This window comes from Rhamphochromis longiceps, linkage group LG7 (assembly GCF_057381845.1).
Source record: "Rhamphochromis longiceps isolate RC_006_pf linkage group LG7, R_longiceps_female_GT1.1, whole genome shotgun sequence".
NCBI lineage: Eukaryota > Metazoa > Chordata > Actinopteri > Cichliformes > Cichlidae > Rhamphochromis > Rhamphochromis longiceps.
The window spans coordinates 43,364,435-43,388,035 of NC_140563.1; the positions used below are offsets into that span (position 1 = coordinate 43,364,435).

The window sequence follows — 23,601 nt, forward strand, 5'->3', positions numbered from 1 at the left end:
TTTTCTTTGAGGTTTTGTCTCGTTCCTCATGCAAACATGTCGGGTGTTTCCCTTTACATGTGTCACACATCTTTCTCCTTTCACATTTCTTTGATTGGTGTCCAAAGCCTAGACATCCAAAGCACAGTCCCTTAGTTTGCACAAATTTGACTCTTTCACTCAAGACCTTGTCCATAAACTTCCTACATGTGTGAATGCTATGATTTGAGTTTTCACAAAACACACATTTTTTTGTGTTGGACGTCTCTTCTGCAGCACTCACTAGCACCTTTGCTCCAACACTTCTTGTCTTGAAAGATTTCATTTTCTCTGAGTCACCTGCTTTGAGTGCATGAAGCGATGTTACTGGATTGCATGCAATCTTGGCTTCTCTCGCAATGAAGTCAACAAAGTGGCTAAATGTTGGAAAAGAACCATCTTGTTCTTCAATTTCAATGACCTTTCGATTCCATCTTGCTGACAACCAATCAGGTAGCTTGCTTAGCATTCTCTGATTCTCATTGCAGTCATTCAAAACTTCAAGACCTTTAACCTGAAGCATGGCCGCTTCACATCCTCTGAGAAAATCTGAAAATTCTCGAAGTTCAACGCTATCCTTGTTCCCAATCCTTGGCCATGATGTCAACTTATCTCTGAAAGCTTTGGTGATTACAAATGAACTTCCATATCTTTCCTCCAAAATGTTCCATGCTGAGTAATAAGCACGCTCTGTTCCCAACAGAAAATAACTCTCAACAGCCTTTCTCGCCGGTCCTCCAACATACTTGTGAAGATAGTAAATCTTTTCATTCACTGGGATGTTCTTTCTGTCTATCAGCATTTGAAACGACATTTTCCAATCCTTGTACTTGAGAGGATCTCCGTTGAAGACTGTAGGTTCTGGTACTGGTAGGCGACTTATGTGAATGGACTCAGCTAGAGCTTGGGCCAATGTTGTGGTACTATCTTCCTGTTTGCTTTCTCTTGGTTGTGACCTTAAGTTGGCTTGTCGCATATCAAACGGCTCTGCATTTGCATTAAGTTGCGAATGTGCAAACTGATTCATCGGTTTAGCTGTGACATTTCTCCGTTTGCTCCTTTCGTGCAGAAGGTCTGATATTTCTTCATCTGAGCTTCCTTCGTCATTGTACACTTTCAAACGTGCTTTAGCCGCATTCATTCTCTTTACTGTTTCTAGCCTTTCAAGCTCTCTTCGCTTTTGCTCTAAGGCCTTCTGTTTCTCAGCATTCTCTGCTTCAAGGATTTCAAGTGCCTTTCTTTCACTTTCCAATTCCTCCATAATCTTCAGAGTTGCTTCAGTAGCCGCAAGCTCTGCAGCTGCTTCTTGCCTCTTTACAGACAACTTACTTGAGCTTCTTGATTGCCTGCTATTCGAACCTTTGGATCTTTGAGAGGCGGCAGAATTGAATGCTGATCCTATATCACTCCAGTGAACCAATCTCTCAGAAAGTTCTTCGTCTTCTTCTGCTGCTAATTTTTCTTGAGCTAGCTTTATCATCTTTTGAGAAACCGCATCACAGGTGTCCACTCTGCGGCGAGTGTCTGCATCAGGAGTTTCATGATTGCGCAGTTCATCATAAACTTGTTTCACTTCTGCCGAGGTATGTTCAACTCGGCCGATAAGCTCTTTAAGTTTTGCACTAACAGGTCCTTCAAGTGCCTTTTTGCCTTGTTTTGCAACAACTTTCCACATTTCATAACTGACTTTGAAGCGAGCTTGAAGCTTGTTCACCTTTTCATCATGTAGTGCTTGGCCCCTTTCAGTGAACTTCTTAACTCTTTGACTTTTCCTCAAACTTCCTTCTTTAGTAGCTTTACTTGTGCATGGTTCTGGCAAACTTTCTTGCTCTTCAAAAGCTTCTTGCTGCTCCACAGCTTCAGTGTCACAGCCTTCTTGCTCCATGTCACAGACAGTCAAAGGTATTGTACTACACTCAAGTCACCTAGGTCAACTTAAATACGTGAATAGTCACCTTATGAAGCACCTAGGACCTTAAATTGCTTTACTTTAAAGAGTCAACTTAAACATATGTCACAAACTCTTAAACCAAAATAGTAAATTGCTCTTCACTTGTAGTAAAACAGAAAATAACCTTCAATGTCAAACAAAATACTATAATGTGACCTTTAAATATCTAATGCAGTCTTAAAATAAGCAAACCCTTATAATCAACTTAAACGTACCTTAATTACAGTTACTTAGCATAAACAACAATAACATGAGCTTAAACTTTTACTCCAAACCACCACACTTCCACTTTCATTGCTTGACAGAGTCCCTTTAAGATGAGCTAAAGAAATCTACTCTCCACATTTAACTTGTATAAACGTGTTACTTCTTTGTAGCTTAACCAAGCTGCACCGCTGGACTCTGGTTGCTTTATGAGATGTCTGTGTGTGTGTTTGAGCGTCTTTGATGCTTGAGAGAGACGCGAGCTTAATCACGTGACCCGGCGCGCTGTCGGCTCGGCTCGGCTCAGCTCCGCTCCCGCTCGGCTCAGCTCCGCTCCCGCTCGGCTCCGCTGCGGCAGACCTCTTTCTCCTTCTCTCTCCTCCAGCACGAAGCAGGCTGAGTTCTGACTGTTACTCCCCTCGAGTCGTAATAAAGCTCAACTTGTTCCTTGTGTTTTAACTGACATTTATTTCGGACAGGAGGATTCTTCGACATGCCTTAACTTGTAATGATGTCCAACCACAGCCGATACAATGCCGTCAGAACTCATTGGCCTCACTCAAAGGGAATAAAACTTTAATCCTTACATCGTGGGGAGGTCCAAAAAAGGCACTCTTTTATTTATCTTACTATTTACTATCTTACTGTGGACGTGCAAACCTCGTGGCTCGTCTCAATTAGCTTGCTGAGTGTGCCAGCCAAAAATACCCTCTTAGCAACAACAGACGGAACTATAGAAAAGGTTCCTATCTAATTGCACAATTAGTAAAAATAACACATTTAAACATATAAATCCAATGAACAAAACATGAATTACTATTGATTTATTTCTTAATATTTCAACTACTAATTGTTTCAACCTTACATATCTAATAAAATGAACTTAAATGCGAGAGTTGCCTATGACGGCAGCTACAGAGTTAATTCTCACTTTTTGCTACCAGGCAATCTAGCAGCAATGTTTTTGTTTGCTATCAAATGTGTTTCTAAGGCTGTGCAACTATCCTTCTACCTCACCTGCAATATCTCTCTGCTTCTATTTATTATATCCTGCTTCTTTCACCTCCTCTGTTTGCACAAGGACTAAATATTTCATTTCTAAAGGAAATACTGTTTGCTCAAAGTGTCTGCCACTAGTTGTGGATTTTTTTGAGCTCCTTAGTCTAACACACATGCTGTCATTGCCTGGCAGTTATATCATCCAAATGTAATGCTTTAAGTAAATGATTTCAGTATAAACCTGAGAAATAAAACGGAAAGCTGCCTCAACTGCTTTGGAGAGTGATAGCATCACCGTTGCTATGGCATACACTGCCGGGGCGTCGTTGAAAGAAATGGTTTAGAGAAATGTGCTTGGCTTAAAGCTTTCGATTGTTGTGCCACAAAAGGGGCAGGATTTTCTTTATAGACTTTTAGTGTAATAAGAGATATGTTTGACGACTGCCTTTCATATGCAGAACTGTGGGTATTTGTTTGGTAATCCACATATTTTTTGTGCTCAGCTTTGAACTATCACCATTATCAAATTGGTATATGAAATTTTGAATTTCAACATTGATCCATCAATTTTCTTTTGCTTATCCAACTCAGGGTAAAGAGGTGCTGCAGCCCACCCCAGCTGTCACAGGGAGAGAGGCAGGCTCTGGACAGCACACCAGTGTGCCGCAGAGCTACCTCACTGCACTGTTTTTTTTGGTTGTTTTGGTTTGGTTTTGTACCTTGTATTAAAGTTTACAATTAACCATTTATGTGTAAATGCCTATAAATTTACATTTAAAAATGGATAATGTACTAGCAGAAAATTGCCAGCACATTTTGTTTTGTTTTTTTTAGGTATTTATTTTTTATTTTCTTGTTTGTTTGTCTGTTTGGTTGTTTTGTTTTTTTACACCTTCAGGGCCCTGTTTCAGGAAGCCGGTTTGGAAAACTCAGAGTGAAAAACGACACTCACGGTTGAGTAACCCCGAACTGTCCAACTCGGAATATTCCGTTTCAGAAAGGCTGATAACAATTAGTTCAGTCAACGCGGAGTTGTTTTAACCCCAAGTGAAGCGCGCGGACGAGGATACATAAAGCCCTGATAAGCGGAGCACAGATTAAGCGAGTCACCATGGAGACGGAGGGAAAGAAGGCGCGGTCAATGTATTTCACAGCGCTTGAGGCCGAAATTCTGATGGCAGCATATGCCGATAACATGCAAATTCCGCGGAAAAAAGTAACACAGCCACAGCTGCAAAAGAAAGGGAGCATGCATGGCAAAACATAGCCGACAGAGTCAATGCATGAGTGTTAATATAAACATTGATCTAGGGATTTCCACCCATTTAACACGTTATTTTATCATATGTTATTTTATTTGTTATTTTATACATTTTATTTTGTGATGTGATGTGAGCGCAGGTGCAACCCAACAGGCCCCAAACGTGCCTGGCAGCAAGTAAAAATGAAATATAAAAATATAGTCCAAACAGGTAAGGTGTAATTGTATTATGAGCCATAGTGCTTGGTCTGTTTGTCCCATGTAAATCAATTGCAGTTAGAGGCTACATTAATTTTCTTTCTGTAAGCACTTATTGAAATTATCTGAGCACATTACAAGTACATATTTGCTTACTCTGTATGCTCAAATGTGGCCCGTTATAGCCAACAGAAAAAAAGCGGAGGCCCGAAAAACAGGTGGGGGTCCTCCACCACCACCACTCACAGAGGCTGAGCAGTTGGCCCTCAGCCAAAACAGTGGGCGCCCTGTGGCTGAAGGCATCTCTGCGGGGACATCCTCTGAGTCAATAACCCCGCAAGACACAAGTGCCTACATAAGGGGTAAATTCAAAATAATACATGATGTGCATACATCCTTTCTTCACAGTCACCTTTGCAGTGCGACACATTCATTTGATAAACTCTTTACCATAATGAATTATTTTGTAGTGAAGTTATTTTCCGACTGATTTTGCCTTCCCTCAGCCTTGGTTGTCTTTGAGAGCATAATGACAATGAAGTGTAAGGTGCTTGGTATGTTTGTTAATTGCCATTTGGTCCCTTGTAAGTTATAAGTGACCTGTATAAACCTCATATTCTATCAGTTGATGGTGGTGGTGTACTGCATCTGGTGCAGCCTCCTGTTGAGCCAGACCAACATGCAGTTGTGAGTAATACTCCACAGATTATATGAGTTTACAGTAGAACAGCAATGTTGTTTATTTCTTTACTACAGGAAAATAATGAAGAAACATTGACAGCTGTTACAGAGGAGGAAGCAACAGAGACACTTTATGAGGTTTACATCTTTTAATACTTTGTGTACAGGAAATACAGGCGACCAATAAAGCCAGTTGAACAAAAAATCTGTTTATTCTTCTTTCAACATGTTGAGGTGATGGGTCAAAGGAAATGATTGTGACATATGGTGTCTCTGACTGCGCTTCCATCTTGTATGTCCGTGGGAGGGTCAGGATGTTCATGGTTTGGATCACTGCTGATGTTTGGTTCAGAAGGACAGTGTTCTCCTCTAATTGTGGCAATGTTGTGAAGAATCACACATGCCACAATAATGTCACATGCCCTTTCTGGGGTGACCCTGAGTCTTTGCAGGCACTGGAACCGGGCCTTAAGCATTCCGATAGTCATTTCAATTCTGGCTCTTGTCCTGCAATTAGCCAGATTATATCGCTGCTGTGGGCCCGGTTCAGGGTCAGGGTAAGGGGTAAGCAAATAGGGTAAACATGGATACCCCCTATCACCAAGCAAGTAGCCAGTGAACTCTCCTAAGACAGAAGGGTACACTTCAGTTCAAATGTCCCTGAAGCAATTGGTCTTTATATATTTTAAAGTATTCTCAACTCACCATGTCCAAATTTTGTGCTCAGTGTACATTCACGGAATATTTGTGAGTCATGGACAGAGCCTGGCCACTTGGCTTCCACATTTGTGATAATGTTGGCAGCATCACATATGATCTTCACAGTGCAGAGAACACAAATTAGCATCCATTACTATAATGAAATAATTTGTTAGTTTGACATGCTACAGGGAACTATGTACCTGTACATTAATGCTGTGGAAAGACTTCCTGTTCACATAGTCTCCTTCATTTACTGAAGGAGCAATGATTGGAATGTGAGTGCCATCTGTACAGCCAATCACGCCTGGGAACCCTGAAAATAAATGTGCAATTTAAGTAGTAGTCCAAGTATCACCACATCATACATTAAGTTTTGGTCATCCTGATACCTGCAATTTTGTGGCATCCCTCTTTGATAAATCTTGTGGGTCTGTGACCGGGGAACACCACAGACGAGTACAGGAGACGTTTCAGTGCAACTGTAGCATTCCTGACTGCCCGACAGACGGTAGCCTTGGAAACGTGCTCAGCGTCACCAATATTATACAGAAAGCTCCCGTTTGCAAGAAACCGAAGTGCAATACAAATAATATGCAATGAACTGAGAGCATGTCCGCGATGTGTCACATGCGTAATATATGGCCTGAGGATGTTATCCAAATAACTTATAGATTGTGCTGAGAAACGGTAACGTTCGCACAGAAAATCATCAGGAAATGATAAAATGTCCAAACGCGCTCTGATCACTCTCTCCCGGCGGAGAGCTCTGCGGAGAATTTGGGCTTCACGATCTACTGGCTCTTCAAGGAAGTGGCACGCCATGTCCGACACTTCCTACTGTCAGGTTTCCGACAAAGGGGCGGAGACAGTCAGGGTTAGTTGTAGTAAACCTGCTAGGGGGCAGGTTAGCTTCACGGAGTGTGTCGTCATAGTGACTCACTCAGGCTGCAGCTGAACTCGCTTTGTGAAACCGAAAACCCAGAGTTTTCGTTAACTCAGGGTATACTTACTCAGTTTTTCCACTAAACCGGCTTCCTGAAACAGGGCCCAGATCTTTATCTTGTAAATTAGGGGGCCGTGTCCTCGGTCTCCTAATCAGATTAACCTAGCGGTGCATCACTGTTTAAAAACACCATGACTTTTGTACAGTCAAAATGCTGACCTTGAAGAACTGACCTTAAACTAAAAAAAAGAAAAGAAACAGGAAAAAAGGTTAACCGTTGGCCTCGACCATCTTTTATGTACAGTCTATCTATGGTGGCGTGGTGGTCAGAAATCGTCTGAAGTCTGTTGACTCAGGGTTTTGTATTTATTAATATTATCCTATGTTCTTGTTTATTCTGGTTATGTATTCTGTTAAGATTTGCTAGTTGTTAGGTTTTGGCCCTGCGGTTCAGTCAGTCTGTGTTTCCTCCGTACGTTTCTCCCTGCTTATCATACCCGGTGTTTGCTTGCTCTCCATCTCCTTCAGGTTTGTTAGTTTGGTTCTTAGTTTTTCCAGTTTAGGCTCTTTCTTAGTTCTATTTTTGCCACCTTCGTTTTTTGTTTATATTTCTGTTATCATAAATAAAGATCACTCACATCTAAGTCAGTGCCTTCATCTTGGGTCCTTCATTCATAACTCCACACGGCTTGCCCCGCAAACCGTGACAGAAATGACCTAATACTGTATAAAATCACAAAAGGATTTACAAAAGAAGGACAATGTGGCAGTAGTAGGTAACATACTAGATGCTGAAAGGATTGAGAAGTGTGATGATTTGCTGGGAACTAAGGACTCTTTAGTGCTAAGATGGATTTCTGAACTACCTTAGTTTAGTAAAGCTATCTAAACGTAAGAAGACTGCAGTTTTCTACTAAAACTTTACAGTTAAGCATTTTCTTCAAGCGCTTCATAGAATCTTTTAGCGGAGAGGAAAATAAAAGTCTTCCTGTGTCCCCGAGGCATTAAAGAAAAATGTAAACTCTAAAGTGGCCCCCGCTACTTCACTGAGCGTTGAGAGACAGTGAGGTTGTGGGGTTAAGCGTCTCCCGATGACTCATTTCTTGTCAATAAGCTGTTCATCAGGGGAAAACAGGGAGGTTTTGTCAGATGGAGCAGCTCAGAAGCAGAAGGATGAAGCAGCCTGAGCTTTATATAGAGGCTAAGGGGATGGATATTGACCTTTAGTGGAATCAAGAAGTGGATTCTTCCCATTTGACAGGACGTATTCTATGGTGTTGGAATGACTTTAATCTGTTACAGGAGGATGGGGGAATTTATCTGAGATAAATACAGAATGCCTCTGTCTTTTTGTCTCAGTGTCCACTTTCTATAGTTTTGTGTCTGTGGGGAAAATCCTTCTTATTTTCCTCAGAACATGCCACTCTATACGAAGCATTGCCCAAACAGGCAAAGAATAAAAGTGAAAATCGGGGGAAAAAAAGATATAGAAGTATAAAAATAGAGCAAAGCAATAGAGGGACACATGATACTGAACAAGAAATGACTTTTACATTTACATTGTGTTTCTTTTTTACTCCTGATAGGATTACCGTAACCAGGGTTCAGAACAGAGCAAACCAATTTTATTGCAAAGATAAGGAGGTGTGAAAGAGAACAAACATAAGCTCAGAGGATTTAATATTTACTTTAGTACTTAATGATAATTTGTCTCTAAGAGAGCCTGAGAAGCACAGAAATGTGTGAATGCCTAAATGATTCAATTACAGCGGCACAAAAGTGACATCGCTGTATAATATAAACAAGTGTGGATTCAGTAAAACTACAGTAGAGTGCTTTGGAGCCATGTCAAATACTGCAGAGTGGTGTTATACACCCCAGTGACTTACTTGCTGCTTTGCATTTTGTGGGATGTTTACATGGGTGAGAAGTGGCATTATGTGTAATGCAACAGTGATTAACAGTTTTAGACCTTCCACTATAAAGCAAACGAACATCTCCTCACAGCGCCCTGTGACAGCATGCGCAATATGTAGTATAGTTCCCATCTCACATTGTGCTATTTTAATACTTTTTGAAGCCAGCAAAGGTCAAACAATCCAGTATTTCACAATGACCAGAGAATTCGTTTTTTTATTTCTTACTCTGTGGTGATAATCATCTTGTGACCTTTCATTTTTATCTTGCAACCAGACTTTAATCTTGCAATCCAAGGTACTTTGAGTCCTAAATTTGAAAGGAAAAAAGGACTATAGCACTACATTGCTGACATGCACACATTTCTTTTTGTTTTCAGTCTTTTGCTGGGTGTAAGATACAAAACACTTAAATGGCCTTTATTGCAGTCTCTTGGAGGCTTTGACGTGAGTTAGAAGCGTGGCTTTAGCTCATGAACGTGTAAGTTTTTAATTAGTTTTAATAAAGTTTGTAACAATTTACACTGTAAAAAGTGACTACCAGATTTACAGTCAAGTCCATAGGTTTTTACATAATGATACATGTCTTTTCTTTTCTTTCAAAGTGTTGCACAAAGGTATTGGGAATTGCAGCTCCTCTTACACACGGCATCGCTGTTTTTTTCTCTTGTTATTCCATGAGAAATTAAGCTGATGTAAGATCTGTTGATTTCAAGTGCTGAAATGGCATTTGGTATCTTTTCACATGAATTCCCAACATGAGAATTGTGCAGATGCCAGTGAAGGAGGCTTTTAAGCTGAAAAACCAAACCTGTCAAAGAGACAGCCAAAATGTTAGGGGTGAACAAATCTTAAAAAGAAGGAATGACAGTGACCAGCTCAGCAACACTAAAAGGCTTGAAAGGCCACAGAAAAACCATTCACAACATCTTAACAAGTCAACAAAAAAACTTCAGGAGGTGGGCTTACCAAAGAGCACAATAAAAGAGATGCTGTGAATGAGGTTTAACAACATGGTGCAAATGACAGGTTACACTCAAGAGCAAGATTAGATTAGACGTTGCCAAAAAACGTCTACAAGAGGCCAAATGTATCGGGACTTTCGGTGATGCCATGGGTTCATGAGTTTGACTGCAAAGGATCATCCGAGCATTAAAAACAGAGTTAATTTTATTGACCTAAAATCTGTGTCATAGTTTTCATCAACAACCATTTTATTTCTGAAAAAAATACTAAGCTAACAAAAGATAATAAATAAATAAAAACTCCTGCACGAGGACAAAAACTGTGCTGAAATGTATTGACACTAAATAAAATATTTTGCAGCTACACGAGCCAATGCAAAGTAATTAAGTTGTTTAGAAAGGCAGGACAAGTTTGGAAGTGATCCAATATCAAGTAATATCCTTGTGCAGTAAGGTTAGAGGCACACATTAGCTCTGGCTGCGGGGAAAGAGTGCGACTTTCCTGTTTCTCATGAAAACGTGCCAAAACATCAACCTTAGGTTCAGTCTACTATAATCTTATGTAGTCAGCTAAAACAAAAAGAATTTAGACGTCTAAGTAATAATTAAAACTACATGAAATTTTAGCCAAACACTAAAATAAAATAAAAAATGCTGTCAAAGTTAATACTGCTTGAAAACAGTCCTAATGTTTAACGTTGTTTGTCAGTCCAGTTATTTTTGAGCCTCTGGAAATGAAAAACCATGAATGAAAGTGGCTCTAAGTCCTAAACAGTGACAGACAATCCTAACAGTACTTTGGTGTTATTATTTTTGATTTACCTTTAACCGTGGCAGTCTACAGGCAAAATTATGAACCTAAGTGCATCACGTTGAGGCAGTGATTTTGGAATACTAAGATTACTTCACTGGTTAGATGTTGGTTTTCATTTTGGGGATGCGAATATTTGTTAATTGTGGAAAAATATACAGTCTCAGCTTGGCTGCCTGCCTACCTATCCCACATTGATCATCACCCTTCAGTTCACCCCACTGAATGAACGCAGCTCTGTTGTTACTTGATTGAGTGAACTAAAATCTTGCTCTCCAACCCCCCGGGCACACCTGCCTCTCTCTCTGTCTCTGTGTTCTTGTTCCACTGTCTAACACTGTATCTCCCACTGATGCAGTTACAGCTGAAATAACAGCACAGCCCTCAGCTTTAACTTCTGTGCGTGGTGATTTTGTCAGACAACTTTGCAGTTATAAAATCCTTGAATGTTCACTGTTGATTACTACAGATAAAAATTGTATTTGTGACAGCCGGTCACATTAAAAAAAAAAAGAAGAAGAAGAAGCATCTCAAAATCACAGTTCCTCCACAGTTTGATAAATCAAGGCTGGTTTTATTTTTATCATGTGTGCCTTGTTTTCATGGAAGATTGGAAGAAGCATTATCCCAAAGTACAACAGCAATAATATTAAAAATGCAGTCAGCCACATCCCGGAGTGGGATAAATGAGAAACTCCATGCAGGATGGCCCTGACGTTACCTGTTAGGGCTTTTGCCATTTTCACAGCATGCCTCCTGCACGCTCACCGAAGTGTAATGTACTGTACTAAACCTACAGACTCGGGCCCCGCAGTCTGCTAGGAGAGCTGTGAAAAGCATGATTAAAAGTGCACCGTCGTAGTGAAACAGTGAACCGTTTGTTTATAGATGAGACATATAATTATGTTACATAATCACTATCATTATCAGTGAACACATTGGGGGGGCGGGGGGGGGGGGGTTTAACAGAAGTTAGTTTTTTCCCTTAATTTGCTGCTCTCACTAATCAGTTTGAACTCTGTGTATCATCGCTGGCTTCTTGATCTGGCACATAAATAACAAAACATAGTGTTTTCATTTTGTGTAAATGGGAAAATTGGGAAGGTCTACTGTGCAGGCGGAATTGGTAAATCGCATTATGAAAAGGATTGACGATGACACAAGGTGATGCACTTACCTATCTGTTTCTGTTTGCAAGCTTTTCTGTTTAATAGGTTGAGTCTGTGCTGTTGTGCATTTATTCTTTCATCTCTACTGTGTTGTTGCAGAAGTTCCTCCGTACTGCTTCATTTCTAGATTAAAACAACTCTGGGGGATCAAAGACTCTCATTAGGAGGCAGATACAAATCCCACAAAAATGGCTATATGTCAGGAAGCCACACATTCGAAACAAATTGCACAACGAGTCCAGAAGGATTTTCCAAGTTACTCAATGTGCACTGCCCTTTCCTGCAAGTAAATCACATTTTTTTTAAGTAACAGCCCTTGAGTGCTCTTAACATAAAGTAATCTAAACGCAGCGATTTCCACATATTGTGAATATCACCGTGAATGTATGCTTCCCCTGAGCACACGAAGTATTTCCTGCCATTTGTTTTCTTTAAACCGTGCAACATTACATTCACCTCTACCTCATCTGTCTCCCACACCCATGCTGCTTTGGTCCAACATCTAATCTTTATTTTGCTCATCTTGACCTGGGAGCGATAAGGACAAGCTGACAAGATCAGCTTCATGTTACTGTCTGTTAACTGCTCTCGCTAACTTGCTGCTGTGTTCTCATCAGTGTGCCCTTTTTTTCCCACTCTGTTGCTCTTCTATCCCATGCGCCTCTGTTTTGTAGGAAACTGATTTAAATCATGTTCACTGGCTGACCTCATGTCAAGATATGCAGGGGCGACGCTGAGTCGGTGTTAGAAGGGGAGACGGGGAGAGAGCATGAGGGAAGGAGGTGAACGTTAAATAGACTGAGGGCTAAGGTGCAACCAGAAGCATAGACTGTCCTGAAGCTCTTAGCATATTTGAGTACTATGGCACAGTCCTCCAACAATATAAAAGACACAAAAACATACTAACAGGCAGAAGGCGAGATCACTATACCATAGAAAAGTGACTCACTCAGTGTGTATAATCAAACCAACAAACCAGTAATGAATTAATACGTAACAGGGATTTAATTATATGAACATGTGTGCATGAGTCACCCCTCTTTTCTTTACATTTTGCACAAAACATGGGAAATAGATGCAGTAATTTATTGAAACCATAAAACTTAAATCCTTTTTCTGCCAATTCCTTACCATTGTTGCCTTTTAAAGGGCCTGTCTGCTCAGTTTTGTAAGCAGAAGCAGTTGTGTTCAGCTTCAGTTCACACTGTTGAATTAGAAACCTGATTTAAAGCAATGGAAAAAGCAATGAAAGGGTCACAGGAATTTATACAACTGATTTGGTAAAAGCATAATAAAAAATATTGCTGTAGCTCTTACTAACAGTTTGCATTCTGTATGACTTCACTGGCTTCCTGATCTGGCACACAAATAACAAAACATAGCATGTTCATGTAAATGGGAAAATTGGGAAGACCTACTGTGCAAGAGGAATTGGTAGATTGTATTATGAAAAAGACTGACGATGATACAAGAAAAAAAAGATATTTTTTGTGTTTACTGAATGATGTGTTTAAAAGATTGAGTCTGTGTGCAGTTATGTATTTATTCTTTTATCTCTTCTGCGTTGTTGCAGAAGTTCCTCTGTACTGCTTCGTTTCTAGATTAAAACAACTGGGAGATCAAAGGGTCTCATTAGGAAGCAGCTACAAATCCCACAAAAAGTGGCTATATGTCTCCATAATAAGCTCCTCCTTTGGCCATTTTTATCTAAAATCTGGTATATTATAACTGTAAAACCATATAACTGTAAATGTGCCTTTTTAATGCCAATTCGTTGCCACTGTTGGCTTTTAAAGTTCCCACTTTGTTCATTTTTATAAGCAAAAGCTATTGTGTTCAATTTGACTTCTCATTGTTGAATAGGAAACATGTTTTAATGGTGGAAAAAGCAGTCAAATGGTCACAGGAACTCATAAAACCAATCTGGCTAAAAACTTTAAAAGCTCTTTCTTTTTTGGATGCAACTCACACATGCAGTTGGTATTAAAACACACATCGGGAGATGCGGTGCTTACCTGACCTGCTCTCCTACCTCATTCTGAAAGAACATCCATTTTTAGGACGGTCAGATAGAATAAGACTAATAGGTAACACAGGATGCCCTTTATGTGTGTGTGTGCACATCTCTGTTTTAGTGCCTTTGCTTTTGGTCAATTTTATTCATGCGGCTCATGCATGACTCGCATTTACACACTCCCTGTCTCTCTTGTGGTGTGTGAAATCATAGTCAGTGGTTTGGTTTGATGTTTACAAGGCTGTACAACAGAAAGTTCCCTAGAGCATTAGCAGATCTTAAGACTTAAGACGTCCTTTTCATCAGTGGTCTCCTTTGTGTCGCTATCTTTCTCCAGTTTACCATTTACATTTCTTTTTCCAGTCTTGTCTTCATTTTTTCCTACTGTGCTTTTCTATTAAGTGTTTTTGCTTTGTTAAGTTCAAACTTTATTTGACCTTCACACAGTTCTGGTCTTATATGTGGAAACATGCATTCAGAGTAACCTTTGTGAACAGTTGGTAAGCAGCCCTGACAGTGAGATGGATGATGGATTTGGGGGTTCTTGACAGGATAGGACAATGATATTGCTCTGTGCTCAAACACACACACAAAAAATGAAGTACAACTTTGTAATAAACAGGTTCCCTGCCAAATAATACCAGGATATTCAAGTTTGGGTTTTTTCTTCCTCTTTCATTTTCAGAATTTCATCCTCTTCATTCAAAACCTCCACACACTTATTCGCCTTTGTTGTTAAGTACAGGTCACACTGGTTTCTACTTGCTATTCGAGACTGGCAATGGATGTTTGTGGGCAGGAATGTTGGACAAAAAATTATTTCAATAGGTAGTTGGCAGTAGATTTTTTTTTAATTAACAAAGGGTTTATAAATTGCAGCTAAAGCCTATTATAGATATATAGTCTAAATGCACAATTAGGGAACATTTAGGTTACCAAGCCTTTAAAAATTCATATGAATGAAACAGAGTCCAGGGGCATGTTCAGAAGGGGGGCATAGGGTGCCCCCAGCCCTTGGCTCTGTCGACGTGGTGTAAGCATGTAGCTGAGTTTGCTTGCAAAGCTGCAGAGTCATGGAAATGGCTGTAATCATGTTTTCTCTGTGAGGCACCAAAGCTAAAATCCATTCACAGTATTATTAGTAGTATTACTTACTTTTATGCTCATGCTAGTCTGATGTAGGGTTAAAAACTTCCTGAATTGTTAATAGTTGAGGGATTGGAGGGTTTGTTAGATTAAATGATCTTAAAGGTTAGAACTGAGATGGACACAAATTGAAAATACATGTTTCTGTTACTGTTGCTGGAAATGCAATACAGCAATACAGCAGTACACGGGCAGTTATCTTTCTGTGTGTTTCAAGTACATTTGTACTATCTCCATCTCTCGTGTTGCCCTTAAATAATTCAAACAACCTTAAAACCAGTTCTTTACTTGTTCCTCAACTTGTTCTTTCTTCTTCTCATACAACAGAGACAAGAAATTTCTGAAATCTAAACTTTCATGCCACCCGCAGTGGAGAAACTGTGAGACTACAAAAACCGGATTGTTGAGACAAAGAGCCCAATAAAATGGCAGCAGGCTTGGCAGAATGTGTTTTATGCTTTTTGTGCGTGTGTGTTTCTCATTTGAGACCAAGAATATGGGGATGCAGACATTGTTTTGTGCCGTTGCTTCTTTATATCTGCATTTTTTAATAATGCACGATTAAAGAACTGCAGAGTCTCCTCCATCTGCATGAGCCCCTCGTGCTACAGTCAATCACAGATTTAGAGCGAATAAACTCATGTGGCTGGTCTCATTCCCAGAGGTGGGACCAAGTCATTGTTTTGCAAGTCTCAAGTAAGTCTCAAGTCTTTATCCTCAAGTCTCAAGTCAAGTCTCAAGTAATGTCAGGCAAGTCAGAGTCGAGTCTCAAGTCACTGGTGTAAAAGTCCGAGTCAAGTCACAAGTCTGAAACTTTGAATTTCAAGTCCTTTCGAGTCTTTAAAAAAAAACAACGAAAAAATAATGTTGCAGTTATGCTAAATGTAAATATTAGACCATGTAATTTTAAAATCTGTGTTTTTCTCAACACATGACAAAATAGTGAACTTAGAAAATATACACAAATTGTGAAATTGCACCTCTTTAAAATGCAGCTCAATTAAACCTAGCTCCAAGAAAAATTTTCACCGACAGTTCTGAGATAAGCTGCATGTTATTCTTGGATGCGGTTGTAGGACCAGCTTTAAAATCGCATGACAAAAATATCATACATAAATAAATGATATATTTTTTTAAAATATCATTTAAAAAAAAAACTGCATCACCAACGTAGCCTGGACAACATTTGCTAGTTAGATGAAGTCAGCTATCTCATCTTAGCATATTTATATGCATATTTATAATCATACGGTTCTTGGAGTGAGTGCATACACTCATGAAGTTTAGTAACTTCAGGTCACTGCAACAAGCCCAGGTACAGTTTACCGACGGATGGGTGCAGGACCTTGAAATGCACCGTGTAGAACGAAAGACCATCGTACGTATCATAAGTTTACCAGTCTCACAAATCGTCTTCATAAATACACATTCGTTAACCGTTTATTAATAGGACCTTTGAGCTCAACGGTAATCAATTAGTAGTGGAAATAATTTCTGGTACGAGTTACAGAAATGTAGCAGTGACAATAATACTGTATGCTGTAATCGTACTGGGCAATTAGTGATACAAAACAACTGTTTTATCCTGTGAATAAAAGTATATGTTTTTGTCAATGTACCATAATAACAGAGGAGAAACGCAATATTGTGTCAGGACAATTCACTATTTATGCACAATAAATAAAGGAGCATAGCGCGACAATTTCTGTTCAGCGCCAGACTTGCTTGTAACCTATATCACCAATTATGTTGTGAAAATGACGTGTTAACTACAACAGCAGACTGACCTTCGTGTAAATGCTTGGAGCAGACTAACCTGTGAGCTGGAGTGTTCTGGGACGTTATATTTGATCTTTGAATGGCTGCAATCCAGTCGCCTCTTTGTTACTTCGGAAACATGGCTCGAACAATTTCTCTTCAACGACGTAATCCGATAACAACCGATCTCTTTACCCGTCGGCTTCCCGTGGCTGTCATGCGACCGGCTATTGCAGTTAATAATACAACGGCTTCTTGACATTTTTGTGTTTCTTTTTATCGCTGTATAACTGATTTTAATTGAAAGCCTGCGTGCGCTAGTACCGCTTGCCACGAGTTCCCAGAATCCTTTGCGGTTTTACCCCTGAATGACGTCACATTTTCAATCTCTATATAATATGCATGTTAAATTTTATATTTGGGGTGAAATATCAAGTCTTTTCAAGTAAACCGGTTCAAGTCCAATTCAAGTCCCAAGTCATTGGTGTAAAAGTCCAAGTCAAGTCACAAGTCTTAGAACATTTTTTCAAGTCAAGTCTAAAGTCATAAAATTAATGACTCGAGTCTGACTCGAGTCCAAGTCATGTGACTCGAGTCCACACCTCTGCTCATTCCTTTCATCATATATAACATTTTCTTTCCCAGCAAGGTTTCTCTCTTCTAGTGTGTTCTAGTGTAATCAAATGTGGCTTTTGGTGTCATTTATTTGCCTACGTACCTTCACATTAGCATTAGTGAGTTTTTGGCTGCCACAATGTGTAATGTGTAATACTTCCAAATACATTCCATATATGAACTGAAAGGCAGAAACTGCATTTCAGGAGTCTTTTGTAAACATTATAAAAAATCTAATTATGCTCACCCAAATTGTCATTTTTTTTTTCCTGGTGTTGTTTTATTTGATTTGATTTCTGCTCATTTTCCTCTTCAGTGGGTCCATAAACGCTCTAATGCATTTCTGTGATTACTTAATGCACACTGAACTGCTTAAGTGTGAAATGTGCGGCACATATTGCCTTGGCCTTTAACTGCAAAGTTAACACTTTTGATTGATGCTCTTTCAGCGAAAGTATAGCCAAAAGGTCCACTAATGCATACAAGGCCAAGTACTTCTGCCGCCATGTTTTTTTTCTCACACAAAACATTTACAGTGAGTGCCTCTACGTAGCAGCTGTAGGGTGATGCAGTGAAGTCATTCTTTTACTAGATTTACTAGGATTAAGTATTAGTAAGGTGGACCTCGAGCAAGTTCCTGAATCTATAGTAGCTGCAGAGGTGTTATTATATACCTGACCTTGTGCTCTAGCTGGCGAGACTCACACTGACTGAAACGTAACAACAATACAGTCTTATATCATTATTTTCCTGCCAGAACATTGAGTACGCTGACATTTTCTTCAGTCACTGAAAGGTGGGCCAGGTTGCTTTTGAACTTTAAAGTGCTTATCTAGAACCTCCTGCTCAGCAATACCTGCCCCAGAATCTCAATTCCTTTCACCCAGGTGACACACATATTATGTGTCAACTGTATCAAGCCAAAGCTCATATGCCATTCAGTATTCTGAATCAGCTCTTTTTTTATGTTTATTTTTGCCTCTCATCTTTCTAACCTTTGTACCACAGCAAAAGTGAACATTATGTCTCAATAGCAGATCTGCCCTCCAATATCCTTTTATATCCAGTTGCAGCCACCTGCCGTGAACACGGGTATTAAAAGCAACAAAATCGAACACAGTTGCTTCAGTTTTATTGGTAATGAAAAGAGGGCTGTCTGCCCGACATTTGCCAGGACATAAAAATATAAGGTAGCATTTATACGTAACCTTAAATTATAATGTCCACATAAGGGTAGGGTCTAAATATGGGAAGCATTCAGATATTGTAAGCAAACACATGAACAGCTTGTTTCCTCTAATATAGAAAAAAAGGCTTTTATGAAACCCAAGCCCTTGACGACCCCGCCTCAATGTGGGTGGGGTCGTCATATAACATTGACAGAAACACAACACAATAATGGCGATGGTATACCTGCTGCTAAACCAATGGTAAACGTCTACATCTCATCATTGGACCACAGCGTTGCCTCAATGCCAGGTTTCAAAAATGGCAGGTTTGATTCCTGTGAAGGAGTTGCTCTCAAGACCTATTGGCTAACGTCATTCCCTGACCAATCAGTGAATTGCAGTCTAATGAGGGGACAATTTCAGCCAATTTCCCATATATAACTATAGAAAACTCTAAAAACCAAGTCAAGTCAAAACCTTCCTTTCCGAGTGGAAATACTGGTGGAAATAAGAGATTGTAGAATCAGCGGAAACACCCTTCAACATTATTATGAGTATTAATGTTGCATGGTTTGTCCATCACAGGGACAAGTTTTTGGAATGGCACAAATATGACAGCCAGCTGATCCGAGCAGAGTCAGGCAAACCATTTTATATATTACATGTCTAAAAATATACATCTGAATATCAGATTTTTACATCACCAAATATCAGTCAAATGGGTCTTAAAAATCCTGTTTTTATGTTTTACCTTGTCTTGCTATAGCTCCTTGTTGCTCCTTTCTGATGAGTAGTGATCTAACCATTAAAACCGTTAAAAAACAGATTTGTCAGACCAGCCATCAGTTCACGGAAATTGAGGGTTTGAGCTGAAATGGATACCTGAGTGTGACGCACTGAGAGAAAAAGGAAGAGGATGGATTTAGCTGCAATTTAAACTCATGATACACAAGATCAAAAAATAACCTTCGGAAAGTTTTCATAATAAAATTGACAGAGCATATCTGAATTAATCGTGGTACAGGACTCTTGCAGTGCATGTTTCGACCTGTCATAAAAGCATTTATATTTTTTAAAATGATTGCATATAAATAAGAAACATCCAAGATCCTAATATTGTGCATACTGGCTCATTGTCAGCGAACAGCTGTTAATGATATTTGTTTTATTACAAAACAATGAGGCGGGGCGGGGATTCCCCACATTGTCGTCTACTGTTGTTTCCACCAAATACAGGGAAATTAAAGTGAAATTGCAAAAATCTCCCCCCCCAAAAAATTTTTTTCCTGCAAATATTTAATATTTCAGGCTTTAAGGGGTTAATTTATATATATTACATAACATTTAAATTAATTATTTCACACCTGACTTGGTTTAGTCAGATGTTAGCAAAAGAATTAAAGTTTGCTCTCTGCCATTCAAACATCTTGCAATTAAAAAAATGCTGACAAATAGTGTCTAAATTTCTGTTAAGAGAAGGAAAACGGTTTTTCATTTGTTGGACGCACAAACAGTTGCACAGAAGCACAAAGCTCTTTTTGATCCTAAATATACAAATATGATTCAGTAGAGATCAAACTGAAGACTGTCTCAACATCTTTAGGGCACTTGAATATTTTCAGGTGCCTGGAGTGACGACTAAACTCTGTGTCTTCTGTTTCCCTTTCAGGACTGGCTGAGTAAGTTTGGGTACCTCCCACCGCCTGATCCTGTGACTGGCCAGCTTCAGACCAAGGAGGCCCTGACCAAGGCCATCAAAGCCATGCAGAAGTTTGGAGGGCTTAAGGAGACTGGAGTCTTGGGTATGTGGCTAGGTTGATTGCGAAGCTCTGCTCTACGGAAGGAGCACTATGGCTGGTTTTATATGTTCACTGATACCAGCGTATGTAAGAGTAAACGCCTGCGGAGGAAAATATAAGGTATGCCTTACAATAGAACGCATTCCTACCAACAGAAAAGCAACAGAGGCGAATCAATAACGCTTTGACACAATAACCACCGAACAATAAAAAGGTAGCTTTTATTTCAGTTCTTATGTACTGAAAAGCATTATATTGCACAGCTGTCTCCATGTCATGAGACACCTTGTAAGCATAAATCATTCTTGCTGCCGCACCACACAAAGCAGAATTACAGTACTGCTATGTACCTACTGTACTGTATGTGATTGATAACACTGGTATGTCTGAAGCGGAGCAGTATATTGATTAGTGTGGGTTTTACTGTTCGCTCTCATGTGAGGCCCTCATAGTTTCCCGCGGTGCATATTGGCAGTCTCACTCACTCGCACAGACAGCAATTCTCCTCTACAAACAAAACTCTTTACAGGCTACTCCCTCGCACATACACAAATATAGAAGGTAGAGAACAGGATACTGTATGTGAATAATTTGCTAGCCTAAAGCGCTGCTTCTCAAACTGTGGGGCGTGGACAGCCATCTGAGGAACATGATGTGATGCTAGGGTGAAGCTGAACATATTTAATGAATATTTATTTAAGTAAGACTCAATTATTTGGGGTAATTATCAGTAAAATGACCCTTTTTTGTGCTTCTGTAGTGGGGAATGCCAGAAATAACTGTGGATTTGGAGGATGTTAAACTTCTTCCTGGGATGAGATACAGTCAATCAATCTTTATTAGAAACTCAAGATCCAAAAAAATGTATAAAGAAAAGAATCAGTGTCCTAGAAAAATACATAAAGTTACATAATACTGTTCGGTAACTTTGTGGTGATCTGTTGTTCAGACAAAGCATCACAGTTTCATTCAGACATACCCTCTACTTTATCAGAGATAGCTCCAGCGCAGGCACAGCATTTCCTATACTCGCAAGATTGAACAGATGGTTCAGGTATCAGCACAATCCATTTTAGTGTCTCGTCACTGTGCAGAAATGCTGCTGTGGTTGTGGTGGAATAAAAAGAGAAATGGGGTTCAAAACGTCTGTGACAGGTGCCTTCTCCTGGATGTCCATCCGAGTAATCTCCACGGGCCGCTCCAGCGTCTTGGCTCTGAGTCCGGGCAGCCTCTCTTTCTTAAAGTGGCCAAAAGGCCGTACAAGTTCTTGGAGGCCTGCTGACTTCTGAAATGCAGATCATGACTGCGCTACATGCGTATCCATAAATATCACTAGTTCTGACGTAATAGGTTTGCTATCACGACTTTTACTCAGTAAATGCCTGAAGGGGAAGTTGGGGAGCATGTATATGTTTTGGCCCAAATGGCTTCTTGCAGCCTTTTGTTCAGTCAGCTGTGTACGTATATGTGCTCATACAGTGTAACATGACTCTCAACTACTGAAGCATTCATTTTCAAACAGATGTTGAACAGTGATGGATCACATGTCCTTATTCATGCGCAAGCATAAAATGCATTCATACACTAGCTAATTAGTTTTCTCTAAAAATAACATGGTAACTGTGCCATGTATTTGAATTAGTTTATATATGTGCATGTATCTCTTCTGTCCTGCAGACCAAGAAACACTAGGGCTGATGAAAACACCCAGATGTTCTCTGCCTGACGTGTCCGAGACAGAGGGGACAGTGGGACGCAGGAAGCGAAGCTTGAACCCTCAGAACAAATGGAACAAGAGACATCTATCCTGGAGGTAGGGAAAATTAACAGGACGCTTTAAGGTCACACGCAAGCGTCGTCGCCCAGATACAATAAAACCAGCGAGTCCACAGACGGTGAATCCTTATTTTCATTCCCAGTGAGAGTAGCTATGTTAAGGCAGTAATGTATAATACAAATATGAAACCTAAATAGGAATCATCCTAATGATCAAAATAAATTCCCTCTTTCTTCAGATGTGATGCTTTTATCTGTCTGTAACCATATAGATAAATATTAGCTTTAAGGGATTTTTAGAGGTTTGTATGAATTTCAAGTCCTGCAAATGATGCATGATCCTTTTTTTTAGGACCTAGACCTTATTCTGTAAACCAGGGGTCCCCAATCCCAGTCCACGAGGGCCGGTGTCCCTGCAGGTTTTAGATCTCACTCTGGGTCAACACGCCGGAATCACATGATTAGTTCATTACCAGGCCTCTGGAGAACTTCAAGACATGTTGAGAAGGTAATTTATCCATTTAAATCATCTGTGATGGATCAAGGACACATCTAAAACCTGCAGGCCCTCGTGGACTGGGATTGGGGACCCCTGCTGTAAACGGTTACAAACCACTGAAAGCTTAGAAGTGCACCCAGCTCGTGAGGCTGGAAGGAACATGCCACTGGAAACATTTGCTACTTATATTTGACTGTTTTAACTATAATATAGTAAAAATCCTCTCTCAGTCTATTTAAAATGATTTCCCATCTGTGCATGCTTTATTAGAACAGATTAGATGTCCCTTATTAAAGTGGAAAACTTTGGTGTTTTTAATTGACTGAGAGTATTTTGTAAAAATAAATAAATAAAAAGAATACATCGAACTTAATATAATCAGCAAACGTGTCTTTCTTATTAGATCATACACAAACCTTTGTGTAAATTATTCATAAAGTTTTCATAAATGAGACAGGGCTTTTATTTTTTTTAAGTCTTCAGATTTAATACCGATGCCTTTTTTATAATTCCTAAAGAGAAGGGTCACAGTCTGCTGTTTATACAGTACATGATAAGATAATATGGGCATGTTAAAAGCAGCTGGGCCATCTGTCAGGGATCCAGCTTAGTGTTAAACAGCAGAGGAGGAGGCTGTGAAACATATGGTTGGCCTGAGCTGGTTCGCACACGCCATCGGGAGATGATCTAAGGTAGGTGGTGTGTCAGCCGGTTTGTTTTAATCTGTGTGTGCTGTGCAGCAATAGACATCAACCTAAAGAGCAGTGCAGGGGAAGAGAAAACGAATAAATAAACATTTTGGTACTACATATGCACACATAAATAAAGAGTAACACCCACGCTCTTCACTCCCATGTGTGGCTGGATTTTTTTCCCTTTAGAGATGGGAGGTCTTTTGATAAATATCCCCGAATCACCCTCTGCTTATTCTCACCCACTGATATTGCTGTGATATTGGCCTGCAGTGAAGCTGCTGATGGAAGGAGTCAGCCAAATTATTATTTTAT

The 23,601-nt window shown here is 39.7% G+C and overlaps 1 protein-coding gene across 1 annotated transcript in view; it reads left to right on the plus strand.

Moving 5' to 3' along the window:
* The window catches only part of mmp17a (matrix metallopeptidase 17a), a 125,593-nt gene that overhangs the window by 63,212 nt on the left and 38,780 nt on the right, over positions 1-23,601 (plus strand). The window contains exons 2-3 of the mRNA XM_085413755.1: positions 20,190-20,322; positions 21,997-22,132. Of these exons, the coding sequence (XP_085269881.1) occupies positions 20,190-20,322; positions 21,997-22,132 (269 nt within the window). The remainder of the gene's footprint in view (positions 1-20,189; positions 20,323-21,996; positions 22,133-23,601) is intronic.